General features: G+C 41.7%; 1 protein-coding gene across 1 annotated transcript in view; it reads right to left on the reverse strand.

The window, feature by feature from the left end:
* Positions 1-14,664, reverse strand: part of GLG1 (golgi glycoprotein 1) — an 83,523-nt gene that overhangs the window by 24,533 nt on the left and 44,326 nt on the right. Inside the window, exons 4-8 of the mRNA XM_041458593.1 lie at positions 14,085-14,300; positions 7,171-7,374; positions 6,470-6,541; positions 4,108-4,291; positions 2,149-2,363 (exon numbers count right to left, since the gene is read on the reverse strand). Coding sequence (XP_041314527.1) covers positions 2,149-2,363; positions 4,108-4,291; positions 6,470-6,541; positions 7,171-7,374; positions 14,085-14,300 — 891 coding nt within the window. The remainder of the gene's footprint in view (positions 1-2,148; positions 2,364-4,107; positions 4,292-6,469; positions 6,542-7,170; positions 7,375-14,084; positions 14,301-14,664) is intronic.

Genomic DNA, 14,664 nt, shown 5'->3' on the forward strand with positions numbered 1-14,664 from the left:
CTCTTCCTTGCAAAGATAATCTATCTGCCTTTAAAGGTAAAAGCAGAAAGCTCATTCTAACACATTAAGTCAAAACACAACAAAGCCACTGACAACTGAGACAACCCTTACCACTCAAATACAAAAATTAAGAACAATAAATTATTTAGTACTTCAAAAGTTGCAGGCAGCTATATAGCAGTACTGTGTCAGTCTTCAGAAACTCAGGGCATTGGAATGTTTATCCTGTTCTTGCAATCATCTACTTCCTCTTGCCCATAAAAATCCAGACAAGCTAAACGTAGGTATAAAATCAACACTTAATTTGCTTTTTCCTGTCCTTTGCCCAGAGAAAAAAAACACATTTAACTTGAAGGGGACTCATGGACAATCCTATTTACTATTGCATCAACTTAATGTAAAAAAAAAATAAAGCAGTAGCTTAAGTGTAAGAGAACTAAAAAACCTCCAAACTTGCCCTAAATTTCTGAAGATTTTTCTCTCAAAGTTTGAAATCCCATATCACTTTTGGGGTCCTCCTGTTTTGACTTATGACTTGTTCTGAACATGCATGTCATGATCTAAAAGTTATTCCCAATATTAACTGATCTTATGAATATTTCCAAATAATGAAATTCTGAAGCAGCAGTTTCAAATTCATATTTAAACAGAAAAAAAAATCCACTTTTCACACAAAGGCTGCAAAGCCTAAGTCATGCACTACAGATCCCTGCAGGAATGACTCAAACTGTACAGCTGCTGCACCAGTACACCTGGTATTTATGCAGAAATAAGCTTCATCACAAAAGCAGCCTATGACTTACAAAAATTTAACAGCTATTAATTTATCTTTGATAATACATACAAATTTGCATCATTTGAAGCTCAAGTTTTAAGCTACATTTAAAACAAAAATGTACAGAACAGTGGCTCTGTTTATTAAAAGAAGCCAAGAGCACACATCTCCCCAAATTCCTACATCAGCACTAAGACTTCCTTGCCCTTTTTATCACTGATATCACTTTTTCGGGCTCATGGGCCATTAAAATCAAGTATTAAGTACAAAAATGTAATTTCATATTAAAAAAAGCACTAATGAGTTTGAATAAAAATTGACTTGTTTTCAATTTAAAGAAATGATAAGCAGGATGTATTTGGGCCAAAATTGAGTTAAAAAAGGCAAAAAGAAATATCCTATTTTACAGAGGTAGTTTGGAGGAAAATGGCATTTCCTTCACTGGCTGCAAGTACATCAACACGCAGCAATCTGCTGCACCTCCCTGTCCCCAAATTTCCATTTCCATCATTAAAGCTGAATGAAATAGCAAAAGTAAAACTGAGTGGGAAGGTGCTTTGAAAGGTTTTGTGCATTTCCAAGGACAGGGCATAGGGGCAAAAGGGAAGGAGAGGGAGAAAAGAGAAGTACATGGAATGTTTTAGTATTATAAAAGGTGAGTTTCCCTACACCTTGCACTCAGTAGAGAATTCCATTACTTCAAGGTAGAGAAAAACTACAGAAGATCCAATAAAAAGTCCAGAGCACAACAATCCAAAATGTACTTTTTGAGGGGAAAAACACCATCCTTACCCTTGCTACACACCAAGTTCACAGCATGGCAATTACACAACTGCTTCCAGCATTCATTGGCACCCAGCAGAGCCAGGCTGACTTCAGCAGAACCTCCATCACAAGGCAAAACGTTGAAAGAAATCAGTGCTTTTACCAACTGAGTGTGGTTGTGTTCGAGGGTCCCAGGACAAGGGAAGAGATGAGAATCTTGACTCCATGTTTCAGAAGGCTGATTATATTATGATATTATATTAAAATGCTATACTAAAACTATACTAAAAATAATAGGGAGAAAGGATCCATCAGAAAGCTAGAAAGGAATGGAAAGAATAACAAAAACCCATGACTCTAAGAGAGTCCACACAGCTGGCCCATGATTGGGCATCAAGTAGAAACAATCCACATGGACCAATGAAAGATGCATCTGTTGGTAATCAACCTCCAGACCACATTCCATACCCATCCAATAGTTCTTATTTACATTTCTTTTCTGAGGCTTCTCAGCTAGAACAGGAGAAAAATCCTAGCCAAGGATTTCCATAAAAATATCATGGTGATGAACTGAGCAAACTAAGCGAGGCGACCGAAAAGCTCCTTACTGCCTGCTGACAGTTGAGGCCGACGTTGCCCTTCTCGCCCCGGACGACCTTCATCAGGCAGTGCAGCGTGCGGCCCTTGCGGTGCAGGCCGGAGCAGTGGTGCTCGATCTCCCCGCGGCAGCTCAGGATGATCTCTGGGCTCAGCGAGAAGTCTTCCATCAGCATGCGCCGGTAATCCAGCATCTCACCCTGGCACTCACTGCTCACTTGTCGACCTGAGCCAAGAGAAAGTGATTTAGTTTCAATGCTTAGGAGAGCCCTTCTTGACCTGTGCTACCAGCCTGTTAGAAGAGCGGGGACAACGTCCACACTGCGAACAACACGAGACTAAGAAATGTGCTGGAGCATTCGTGCTGGAAAATAAACCAGTGGTTGTGGTAGCTCCTGTCATTTCAACAACCCTGTAAAATACAGCTAGTTTATGGATTTAACACAGGTTTTTAAAAAAAGAATGCCTGAAAGATTAGGAGAATCTGATTTTGGACTTCACATTACAGGACTTGCTTCTGAAGAACAGCTGAAAGCACTCATGTATCTGCAGTTCTGTAGCACAAGTCAGCTTTTCCCCACATGCTCAAGGGCTCCTTTTTCCACAGAAGTCACCTTTGATAGGTTCACCAGCTTGGTATGTAACCAGGAGAGTAATTTGTTTGGACAGCAGGTTAAACGTTTTCTCCAATGAAAAGGTTCTCTAGGGCAATAGCACATAAATGCTCAGGAAGACAAAACTCAGACTTAAATGAGAGTGTATATGGAGTGTCCAACAAACCACTGCAGCTGCACAGAAATCTTGCTGTAGTAGATGCTTAGATCTGCTATAAGCTTTCCTGCAGTCCCCATCTCATCCTATTTACATGTGCACAACATCCTACAGAACAGAGGACACCCCAACAGGGGCTGCCAGGCGATGTAACACATGTACATGGTGCTGTGTGGAATAATTAAGTGTTCCTCCTGGGCTATGCCTCATGCATGAGACACTGTAGAACCTGTTCCACCATGAAATTGAATAGCTGAACAGCAGTTTTCTGCACGCAATTCAGGAAACCACCTGCCCTACTGCAGGGAGAAGTGAAAAAAATAAAACAATACCCCAAACCACAACTTTTCTACAAACAGGGCACATCATTTCCACATCAATCAGAAGCAATGAGTTATTCAAACTCACAGATGCAGACTGCTTATGGGATTATGGCAGCCTTTCCATCCCATGCCAGAGGCATTGCAGCATTGCACCCCTGCTGTTCACTCTGAAACCACCCAGCTGCACACCAGGAGGGAAAACAAGCAGTTCTCCAGTGCAGATCTAGAGGATGTAACACATTGTTTCACATTATGGCAATTTCACAGAGAACCTTTAGCATGGTATGCTGCACAGAGCCTTCTAATGCCTTTAGAGACAGCAGCTGATGTTAGGACACCTCCAGCTTACATTAACTTAAATGACCAAAATTAATATTCTCACACTTACCTTCTTTCTATATAGGGAAAAACCAGAGTCAGAGAAATTAAGGCATTTACTCAAGCTCCTGAACTGCAAGAAAAGAAATTATTTACAACAGGCAGAGGACTTAGTATCCCTGGTTTTCCCTGAGTGAGGATAAACAGGTTCTCTATTCTGTGTTTTAACCTTGTAGCATATTTAATGCTTGCTACACAATGGAGGAAAAGAGCTGCTTCAATTCACAGTGAATAGAAGGATTTGCAACTACACATCAGCAGTCCAAGTGGGATTTGCTATTTTGCATTTTAAACTTCTTGTCTGCACAAAAGGAGTCAGTGGCAGAGGGGTTTACTCAGCTATTCTGATCATCAAAACAACAGCAATGAAAGCACCATGATGAGGAAATTTGCCTTGGAAACAAAGTTTGGAAAGAGAAGGGGACTGTAAACACACATTGAAGCTGAAAGTCCTTGAATTTAAAATCAAGGTCCCAGCAAGTCTTGAATTCCACTCACCTCTGTGCACAGCAGACTCCAAGCACATGAGCAGATAGGAGAGCCGGGCTTCCCGCGAGCGGGGCAGGTTCTCCACGTTGCAGCGGTATTTCTTCAGGTCGCTTTTACAGGACTTGGCCAGCGAGTAACTGACTTTGTAGTCCTGGGCAATGAGCTTCTGGCGGGTTGTCAGAGCATCACGACACTGCAGGAGACACATTGGGGTGGTGGAATGAGCTTCTGTGTGCTGGTGGCAGAGAGCTGGACCTGCTGCTGTCAAGTTTTCAAGTTGCATCTCAGAAAACAACCGTTGCTTTTAAATTCATGCATTTAAGCTGGACTGCAGCTAAATTTCATTTGTCTTACAGAAACCACACGGTTAACAATGCACACCGAGGTCAACAGATCAGGGGTTTCAAAGGGAGCAGCTCTCTGTAGAGCAGTTCTTAGAACTGCACATTCATCCAGCTTTTTGTGAAGAGCGTGACTCATTCGTGGTAACTAGGAGCAGTTGCTGACATTTATCCCAGCTGTGGTACATGCTCACCCCATGCCCTCAAGAAATTAACTTTTCCAGTTGCATTTACAAAATAATGCGTTTCTTGGATTTGTTCCGCAAGGCGCTGAGCAGATGATAGCAGATAAAACAGCCTAACCGTGGGAATTTCCAGCCATTTTCTACAACTGATGAGGTTCACAAGGATGCACTATGGCCAAACCTGAGCCCAGCAGCTGCAAGAACAACACTCTAAATTTCAACCAAAAAAGGACCTGTAAAAACACTGCTACACTTCACAGATTTTGGTTTAAATTATGTGAAAATGAAATCTGAGGGCAGCAGATAACTCAGAATAGCTCAAGCAAATTTGTCCATTCCCAGCCCACTTGAAAGGAAGGAAGACAGTGTAGAGTTGGGGAAAGAGGGAGCAATCTTGGCTCAAGGAACAGCAAAGTCCCAGAACCTGCTCCCCACTTTCTTACATCAGGTTTTTGACTTCGCTCCCTTCTTCCCACACCTACTTGAGGACCTGGAAAGCCCTACTCCAAGATATTCCCACTCTGTCTTTTATGCTCCTGTGCAGCCCCAGACCCTGGGACAGGACAATTTTATAGCTCTGGACACAGGGAGATACAGGCTTGCAGATACCTCATCACCTGAAGCAGGGAAAGGCTGGATACAGCCCAGGAGCCAGTTTTGGATGACACAAAGCAAGCCACCCACGCGCAGCTATTGCTGGCTACATGTGTATGCAGCAGCCTTCGGCAAGGAGGGACTCTTGGCTGGGTAACAGCTTCTACAAAACCAGTGACTTTGCAGATGGCCCAACCTTGGCAGCTACAAGAGTGAGAATTACATTTAGTGCTCCTTCTGCTCTGCAAACTGCATCCTCAGAGCATCCACCCCTCTCTCCCCACGAAGTCATCTGCTGCAGCTTGGTGTAACCTCTCTGCATCTTACATTCATACCTCATTCAGCTGATCATGGAAAACACCCTTCAAAAACTACCAGTGTCCCTGTGTAACTAAACCGAGGTTAAGCAACAGCAGCAGTTCTTTTCAGTAACAGCTCTACAAAATGGAGCTTTGTTTAAAGCCCTCAGAGATCACTTGTTCAGATTTGAATTTGTTAATTGGAACCAAGCTGTCAGACAGCTAATGCAATTAATAAAAAAGAAATTAGTCTGATCCCTTCAGCACTCTGAGTCAGGCTCCTTCAGCAGACCTTCTTTGAGAAGATCTTTACAGATATTCATCTTCACATCCTTCCCAACAGATTACAATTCCATATAATCACAAACACTATGATGCTGCTTCCAAAATCACTGAAGGTATTGCTGCCTTAACAAAGCACCTATACCAATACAACCTTTTCAGAACTAGCTTTCTAGAACAACTTTTTTTTTTGCTGTTGTTGAAAACCACATCTTCAAGAAAACCAGAAGGAAAACTTCTGTTCAGTCACTGAACCATGCATCCTTCCCACACAGAATGTGATGCCTGAAAACAGCCTTAAAAACACAAGTGAAAGAAACACAGCTTCTTTTTGTTTTTCATCTGTACAATTAGAACACCATTTATCCAAGGCTTACCCCAGCATGCTGTGACTGCTACTTTAAACAGTCAATCACAGTGCTACCACTTGAGCTCCATGTATTGCCTCTCCAAATTACCTACCCAAAAGCTTTGATTTATTTAAATCCTTTACTTGAAAGACTGAAACTTGAAACACAAAAATATCAAAGTAAAAGCATTTGTTAAACTAGCTGATTATCTGGCTAGGAAGGTGACATTTTCCTTAACACTGGAAAAGAATAATGCAGCCTGGACTGAGGAGTGATCTGATGATTTCTTCAGAAAGGATTTGTCTCACCAGGATACTTACCTTTTCACTCATTGATTCTTCAAACTTGTGATTAAAGAGGCACTTGTATACTCGGCCTTCCCCAGCCTGAGTCTGTGAAACAGAACAGTAACAGTTACCCTTAAAGATAATACTTGTAACATTTGACAAGCAGGCTAAACTACACCTGAGGAGAATTTTTTTTAAACTAATAATATATTCAAGTTAATATTTCAAATGACAGCACTAGCTTCTATGCAATAAAAATCCTTTAAATTTTATTGCATAAAAAAAATCTTGTCATGTTCATCACCCTTTCAGTGTAACAACTCTCAGCTAATACAAGCTAACTGAGACTGAACAATGCAGCTCATGCTAGGCATAAAAAGTGCTGCAAGTACAGTCAGACCAGGCTTACTTTGTGCAACAGCTCACAGCTGTAGAAAGGAGTGGTCACTCACCTCTACCTTTCCTCCCCCACTCCCTGTCACACCAGCTGTCATGTCCCTTCAACCATTTATGCCAATTCAGTTCATCAACCCATTGGAAATAATGCATGTTTGTTGGGCGAGTGAATTTAATGCTGGAATAACTGCACAATGACAGTTACAGGGTGTCTATTTTCAGTATTACACAGTATCACGCAGGCTCAAGTCTACAGTTCCCTTCACTGCTTTTTCCAGAGAGGTTTTGGGCTTTTTAAATGGATTACTGTAGAGAGAAAGGAAGAGGAAAGCACTCACATTTTCACAGAATCGCTCTCTGTCATCGCGGCACGCAAAGTAGAGATGCCGGTCCAGGTGGAAGTCATCAGAAGAGAGCTCAGCTACACGAAGAATTGCTTTCTTACACTGATCAGAAACCTGGATTCGAGGATCAGTCTCCTCTGCCTCTTTTACCAGGCCTTTTTCCAGGCATGCCACCACCTCTCCCTGTGAGTGAGCATCCTATGGGAGAACAAGACATCTGTAACCAAGCTTTTACATAATCAAGTGAGCTGTGATTCTGGCCAAGTACCACATTAATTAAGCAACAAACTGTCTACATACAGACTTCCCAATATTCAGTCTAAAACCCATTTAAATTCAGAGGAGGCAACAATTAAAACCTGTACTAACCACACTTTATACATCACCATCCCACTGATGGTCACCATGAAATTCCCCCTCCAATGCTCTGGACTTGTTTTAATGTGACTTAATGAGATTATCACTACTTAGTCACACTGCTCAGAGGAGTTTACCAAAACAGCCAAATTATCTTTAATCTGACACAGCTTTCTTGGCACCATGGCAACAGCAAGGAACAGCATCACATTAAGAAAATGCTTGGGGAGAGAAAAATCATAGTTCTGCCACACTGAGACAAGCCTTCAGTTGGGGTGGTGAAAATTTGTTATGTAAAAAAGGCCACAAAGGAGCTTTGACCAATCTGGGCTTCCCAATTCATCCACTAAGAGAATACAAAACCGCCAAGTATTCAAGAGTAGACAGGGGTCTCTGACAAAGCAGTTCTGGCCCAGTGCTGTGCACCACATCCACTGCCCTGCAGGCCTGGAGACAAGCTTGGACTGTGAGCAGCAACTGCCAGTAAACACAGAGAGCCTGTGCTTTGTTCAAAAGCCTGGAAGAGGCAAGGCAAAGCTCAGCAAAGCTCCATTTAGCTTCCTATATCCTCATTATGTGTTTAGAAAGAGAACAGTGCCCCCTCCATACCTCTGCAGAAGGTCTGGTTCCTCTAGAGGATTCTACAGGTACAAATTTCTCAAGGCTTCTGCAAGTTTTTCATGTGAAGGCCACCTTAATTTATGCTGCTCTGCTGTGAGAGGATATTGCCACTAAACTTACACTGTCTGAATATGCAACAAGGCATGCATGCTCATATTCAGCTGAATCACCCAGCCTGGCATTTGCAGTCACCATTTAGGAGCCATCCCTTCAGCTTGCTCTGTCAAGCAGATCATCCACTGCTGCTATAGGAGCAGGAGTTAGAGAGCAGTCTCCAGAAAACATGTCCATGACTACAGAAAGCCACACAACTCTCCCCAATTTTTTTGTTCTGACGTGTCTCCTTACACAGGCAGCCTTTGATTCTTGTCTTAGTTCTGCTACACTTTGAGCACAAGCAGATTTGGTTAATTACTTGTTAACTTGTAAACACAACCCAGAAATATCATCAGTTAAAAAAGGCTAAAAGCAGTTTTCCCCACAAAAAAAAAACAAAAAAAAAAAAAAAAAAAAAAAAAAAAAAAAAAAAAAAAAACAAACAAACAAACAAACAAAACCAACCCAAAACCAAAACAAAAATAAAACCAGAAAACCTAAAACCCACACCTCCCAAAATTCCTTATTTTGGTTTATTCCTTTCTTTGAGTGAGAACTGGCCAAGAATTGGCCAAGAATTCCATATGCTGACTAGGTATCTTCGAAGAAATATAATTATCAACAGTCTCTTTAGGACTGATCCTCAAATCTGGATTCTGAGGAATAGTACTCAGAAGTAAGTTTGCCACATCACTTAAAATTGCCATTTATCCATAACCACATCAAACACAAACACTGTTCTGCAAACTCTGATGGTCAGTCACAGGCAGTAACTACAGCTGAGAAGCTGTCAAGTGTGAATGATTGAAAACAACCATTTTAAGCTCCTGTGGCACATTTTTGCTCCTGCCTAAGTGAAGTTGCAGCTGGGAGGCAAGGCAGACCAAGGTTACTTTCACTTACCTGCAGCTTTCCCTTGCAAGCTAGCAAGAAGGGCAGAAGGCAAGCTTTTCCTGCTAGGAAAATCAGAAGTTTCCTGGTTTATTGCACTGTGGGTTTAGACTCCTGGTCAGAGTCATATTATTTATGTAAGTAAACCTATTTTTAATAGGAAATCTGGAAAGGAGGTTTCCATATGCTGGATGCTGTATGTTTGCTGTTACACTTCAGGGACACAACAAGATATGGCTCATCTATTGCATTCCTTTGCTAACAGAGCTTTCACATTTGGGCAGATCATTCTGAAGTGCTGGCTACTCTGCTGCCCTGTGTTAGATTAATTTTCAATTATGTCAGACTCAATAGAAACACACACAAACAAACCCATCTGGCCCCTGAAACACGCCCTTTCCTCCAACCATCAAGCATTTACACACCTCCTTGCAGTGCCCTTAAGGTTCCTGTGCCCACATGACTCTTTGGAAGATTTACTGGCCTAATCTGGGGTTCATTTTCAGGCAGATCAGGTACCTGGAGTGCTAGTGCTGACTGGTTAAGCAATTTTAAGGACAGCCTGACTCTCATTTCCTCAAAAGTGCAGGAAGACACCCACACTACTGCCAAACAGAGCATGGGACTCTACAAACACGGTTTAGAGAAATATCACTTCAAGCTTTAATTATAGGGTAACACCTACTGTATTTAATATTGTACAATCTCTTATTGCAGACTGGAAGGGAAAACAAATGTGTGTACAGCTGCACTCAACCACCCTAAAGCAGCTGGCAATCAAGGCTTGTCCCAAGGATGGCAGGACAACTTCGACACACCTTGGTGGTACCTGTATCACTACCCAGCTCTCCACCTCAAGAGATGCCTGTTCCCACCTGCATTCCATGTGCCAACAGTCCTGGGTGGTCAGCTCAGCTTCAGAGGCACCAAAGTCAAGGGTCATCATCCCACAGCATGAGCTCTCCCAGCCCTGCTCCAGCTGCCTGGTGTGGACAAGGGTGAAACACCTGCTGCAGCTCTGCTGTGGAATGAATCCTAAAAACTATTTTCCTCTGTCCAGCACCCATTCTCAGAAAACCTCCACTGCAGAGTTGAAAACCTCTAAGTACACTCCAGAAGTCAGGACTCCTGCAAAACCTGCTGCCCGATGACAAAGTCCAGGCCTCATTTTTCTGGAGCAATACACTGAAATACAAGAGATCAAATCTAAAAACCACATGTGGTTTCTGGAACATAGCTTCACCACCACTATCAAGTTTTAAATGTAGGCTTTTAACTGAAATTTGCAAGTATCTGTAAAACATACTAGATAATTACCTAGACTGGAGAGCCCTGAAACTCTTCATAGCTTTAAGAAACCATATCCCTCGATCCACAAAAGATACAAGCAGCTTTCCACTAGTCCCACAGCACTTTGAGCCACAGAGGAATGAAACTTAGTTCTAAATGTATGTGCCCAAGCAAATCCCCTTCAGCACAACACTGGGAGATTTTCATTCCTATGACTAAAATTCAAACTCCAGGCATCCAGCTTTAGGCCAAAACAGAATTTTAAAAACATTGCATTTACTATTCATTTTCCATTAGAGATTTCACTTTCCCCCCAGTATAGTTTAGGCTTTGCAACTGCTGGGGATTTTTTGTCATTTTTCAGAAGTTTCCCAGAAAGGATTTGATCCTGTCTGAAACCTGATGACATGCCTCAAGCACACATCTGTTCCAGCTGCAGCCTTGCAGATAGAAGCTAGAAAAATGACCAAAAGAGAATGAAGAGTAAAAAGAAGCAGCAGGCAGAAGAGTAAATTATAACCTGTCTCATCAGCACAGCACCCTGCACTGGACAGTTGTGCCAACCCACTGGAGCCAGAGCAGCCAGGCTATGGAAAACCATCCAGGAGGATCTACTGGGAGCTCCAGTTCAGCATTCCACCTGGCTAACCCACACACCAGGGATGCTGGGATGTCTCCTGGATTAGCTAATTCCCAGTACTTCAGATGATAGTACACTGCTACACTACTACACTGAGTAAACAAATATTGAGCTGAATGTTATCTCTTCCCATTTAGACTCAGTTCCCTCTGTGTCCAGTACTTTTGTCAAACTAAGGAAAGAGAGCAACTGTACTCAAAGCACTTAGAGGTAAAAAACAAAACAAAAACAAGAAAACAGTGATCTCCTGAGGTGTCTTCCTTTAGGAAAAATATTGTTATCTGATAAATTACTACAAGAGATGTGCAACTGACACTTATGCAGCTTTCATTATGGCAAATAATCAACTACAGCTTGGACATCATGGGCTAAATAGCACCTTGGCAGCTACACGCTGCCCACCAGAGTTTGATACAATCCTGGACACGACCAGGACTGGGAAAGTAGCTCAATTCAATCAGCAGCTGTAGAAGAAAAGCTCCACGGCAATTACCCCTTTCAATTTCAAATTAGATCCCTATTGCATGAAGATAAAGCAACTTTAAAATACCAGGAGACCAAATTCATTACGAAACGCAACAGCCACATGGAGAGGTGACTGAAACTACTTATTAAATGTTTCTCCACTAGTCGAGAAAAGATGACATATTCCATCCCCACCCTCCAACATAGGCAAGTTAGTAAACTTAATGCCTTCAAATGACACATCTACAGCCTTTCTGCTATATACATATAGCAAAATGAAGTCTAGGGTCAGATCAAGACTTCTAAACTGAACTTTATGGCTCTTACAGAGCAGAAACCCAACTAGAAATGGCTGAAAAGAAAACACAGAAACCACCACATGAGAAGCAACAAACTCAGTAAGAACAGAATTCAATTAGGAAGTATCAAGCAAGTTTAAACAAAAAAAGGAAGTATAGAAAAGGAACATGTTTAGCTAGCAGAGAAGCTTCAAGGGGCAAGGTAATTCCAGATTATCAACCTGAGCGCCTTTCACAGTTAAAAATGCCAGTTTATCCCAGTTACTGTGATGACACTATCATACTGCAATCCCCTAGCCGGAGTTCATGGCCTAACTGTTCTTATTTCCACAAAAAAAGAGAGAGAATCTCTTCCTCCCATCCTCCTCCTCAAGTGTCCAGGTCCTATTTATTAAATGCACAGTTATCTTCAGTCATACAAAAGGGTAATGACTGTTTCTCTACAGGTAACTCTCAGAAGCTAGAGCATGGAAATAAAACCTTAACCAGCATCTAATGGAAGCAAATTAGATTTCTCTGAAGCAGCAAAGGGATAGAACAGAACACCAACAAAAGAAACGCTTGCATAGCCATTTATAGCTGTTTCCATAGCAGTATAGAGTACTTCAATTGCTCCAAGTGCCAAGGATGACAGCACAACAAAAGATATATGACAGGCTGCAACACTTTTTCAAACCAAGGCACAATATTCTGGGTTGGGTACGAAGAAAGAGTGGAATATGCATGAGCTGTAGTAAAACCCATAGAAGTTTGGTTAGTGGTCGCTTTGCTAGCCCACAGAAACTTGGTGAGCCAAAGTTTCCCCTTCTCTGGTGCCTTGTGGCCTCAGCCACCCTGGCCATCCTCCCCCTTCACCCACCTGAACCTGTGGTGGGTTGTGCACAGTTAGCCACACAGGCCTGCCCACACTGGCTTCACTCCCACCATCTGAGATTTGGCTTATGCTTACAAAATCCCCTCTGCTGTACCCCTTCAGTGCGACCATAAGTATTTTAATTTATTTAAATTTGGTCAAGCCACAGTAATATGCAGACCTGACACGCAGGATTCATGTTACACTTTTGGTTCTATACTGATTGCTAAAAGCAATTTCTCATTCTCATTTCATGAGGTCTTTCAGCCCAGTATTAGAAAAGAGCCTTTGCTTTATGGAGAAAGCAAGTTACTCAGTTGTTACCAGTCTGAACCTATAGTGCATGCAAGTTCCTGCCGCTTCTGTTGTTGCTTTTGTTCTTGTTTCCAGAAATGAGTCCTTATTTTTGTGCTTTCTGTAGCTCAGCTAAGTCTTCTGGAATACACTAGAAATTGAATTTAACACACTAGCTGCTAATAACTGTGAATATCTCAAACAACTAGGAAAGCTTCTTTTTTCTAACCAAAGAATGTGTATCTTATTACAAACCCCTTCACTAATAGCTCATTTATAAGACTAATTGTTATAAGCATAAAAGCTATAATTAAAAAAGTACTGTAAAAAGTTGATAGGCTAATTTTAACTTTATCCCTAAACATAAAAACTTATCATAGAAAAAGTCACTCATTCCTGCAGCACTACACATTTGCTGCATTAGTTATGCTGAAGTAGACAGGGAAAGACAGTCCCTTGAAAATAATTCCACGTCCAGTCACTATAAACTGTTCTTTGCAGCAACCTCTGCTTAAGCCTCACAGGCAAAAGAACACTGATTTAGTAAAACCAGGACAGTACTGGTGTGTACTACTAAAATGTGATACCACACATCCTGTGCCCTTCAAGTGATTTTGTAGGGGCAGAGGAAAGGAGAAGCAAACAGATAAAAGCTGTTGATCCTGTCTATCAACTACAGCCTGAGAAAGCAGAAAGGGCTATAGCACAGGCATCATCACCTTGATAACTTTCCTGCCAGACCCAACCAGACTGTGAAATAAGCCAAGCAATAGGCCCGCTTAAATATATTGTTTGGATTCAACGTAGTGAGTCAAGCTCTAGAAGGCCTCATCAAAGAGTCAACTACCTGCCAGACCACCTGTAGTGGGGTGTGGAAAGACAAATGAAAGTCTCTGCATAGCAGTTCCTCACAGAGGAATGAATGCACATTTATTAAAAAGGAACTGCAAACAATCAGGACATCACCCTTTTCAGACAGATGAGATACACCATGTGTTTTCTCAGTTGTAAGACAGTAATACTACTGCAGAGCCTCCCCATCAGTTCCCTGAAGTGAATGACTTTTATGAGTCTGTTGGCAATCTACATGTTCTCCAGATACCTTTTCTCCAGGTCGAATGCTGCCACATTTCAGGAGATTGATGTCAGCTTTGCAGTCGTCCATGAAGCCACAGATCAACCGATAATCACTGAAGATAATGGCTGTCATTTTAGTGATGTACTGATGGCACTGGTACTCAGTGATGTTGCCTCTGTGATCCACCAAACATGACACCAAGAACCCTTTACCAACTGGTTCATCTGCACACTCCTTTATCTGTTAAAAAAAAAAAAAAAAAGAAAAGAAAATTACAGTGGCTGCAGCTTATGAATTTAACCTTATAAGAAAATCCTCAAAGAAACTTGAATCTGTAGCTTCAAAATGTGCTACCAAAGAAACCCTCTAGGCTTTAGTTTGATTTCCAGTAAGTCAGAATAATTGAAAATATTTCAGAAATGAGAAATCTCATGTGTGCCAGCATCCAAAAAAAGCAAACACAGTGACCTTGAGGATTATAAATTCTATTGCTCAATAATCGTCCTTCATAATTACACTGAACCCCTGCAATCAAGTAGACTTGTATGAAAAATGCTAGTTTGACAAACCTTTATTTAGAAAACTGAGCATATTACATCTCTAA

The sequence above is a fragment of the Pyrgilauda ruficollis genome, unplaced genomic scaffold (assembly GCF_017590135.1).
Source record: "Pyrgilauda ruficollis isolate IOZ18807 unplaced genomic scaffold, ASM1759013v1 scaffold13, whole genome shotgun sequence".
In the NCBI taxonomy this organism is placed as follows: Eukaryota; Metazoa; Chordata; class Aves; order Passeriformes; family Passeridae; genus Pyrgilauda; species Pyrgilauda ruficollis.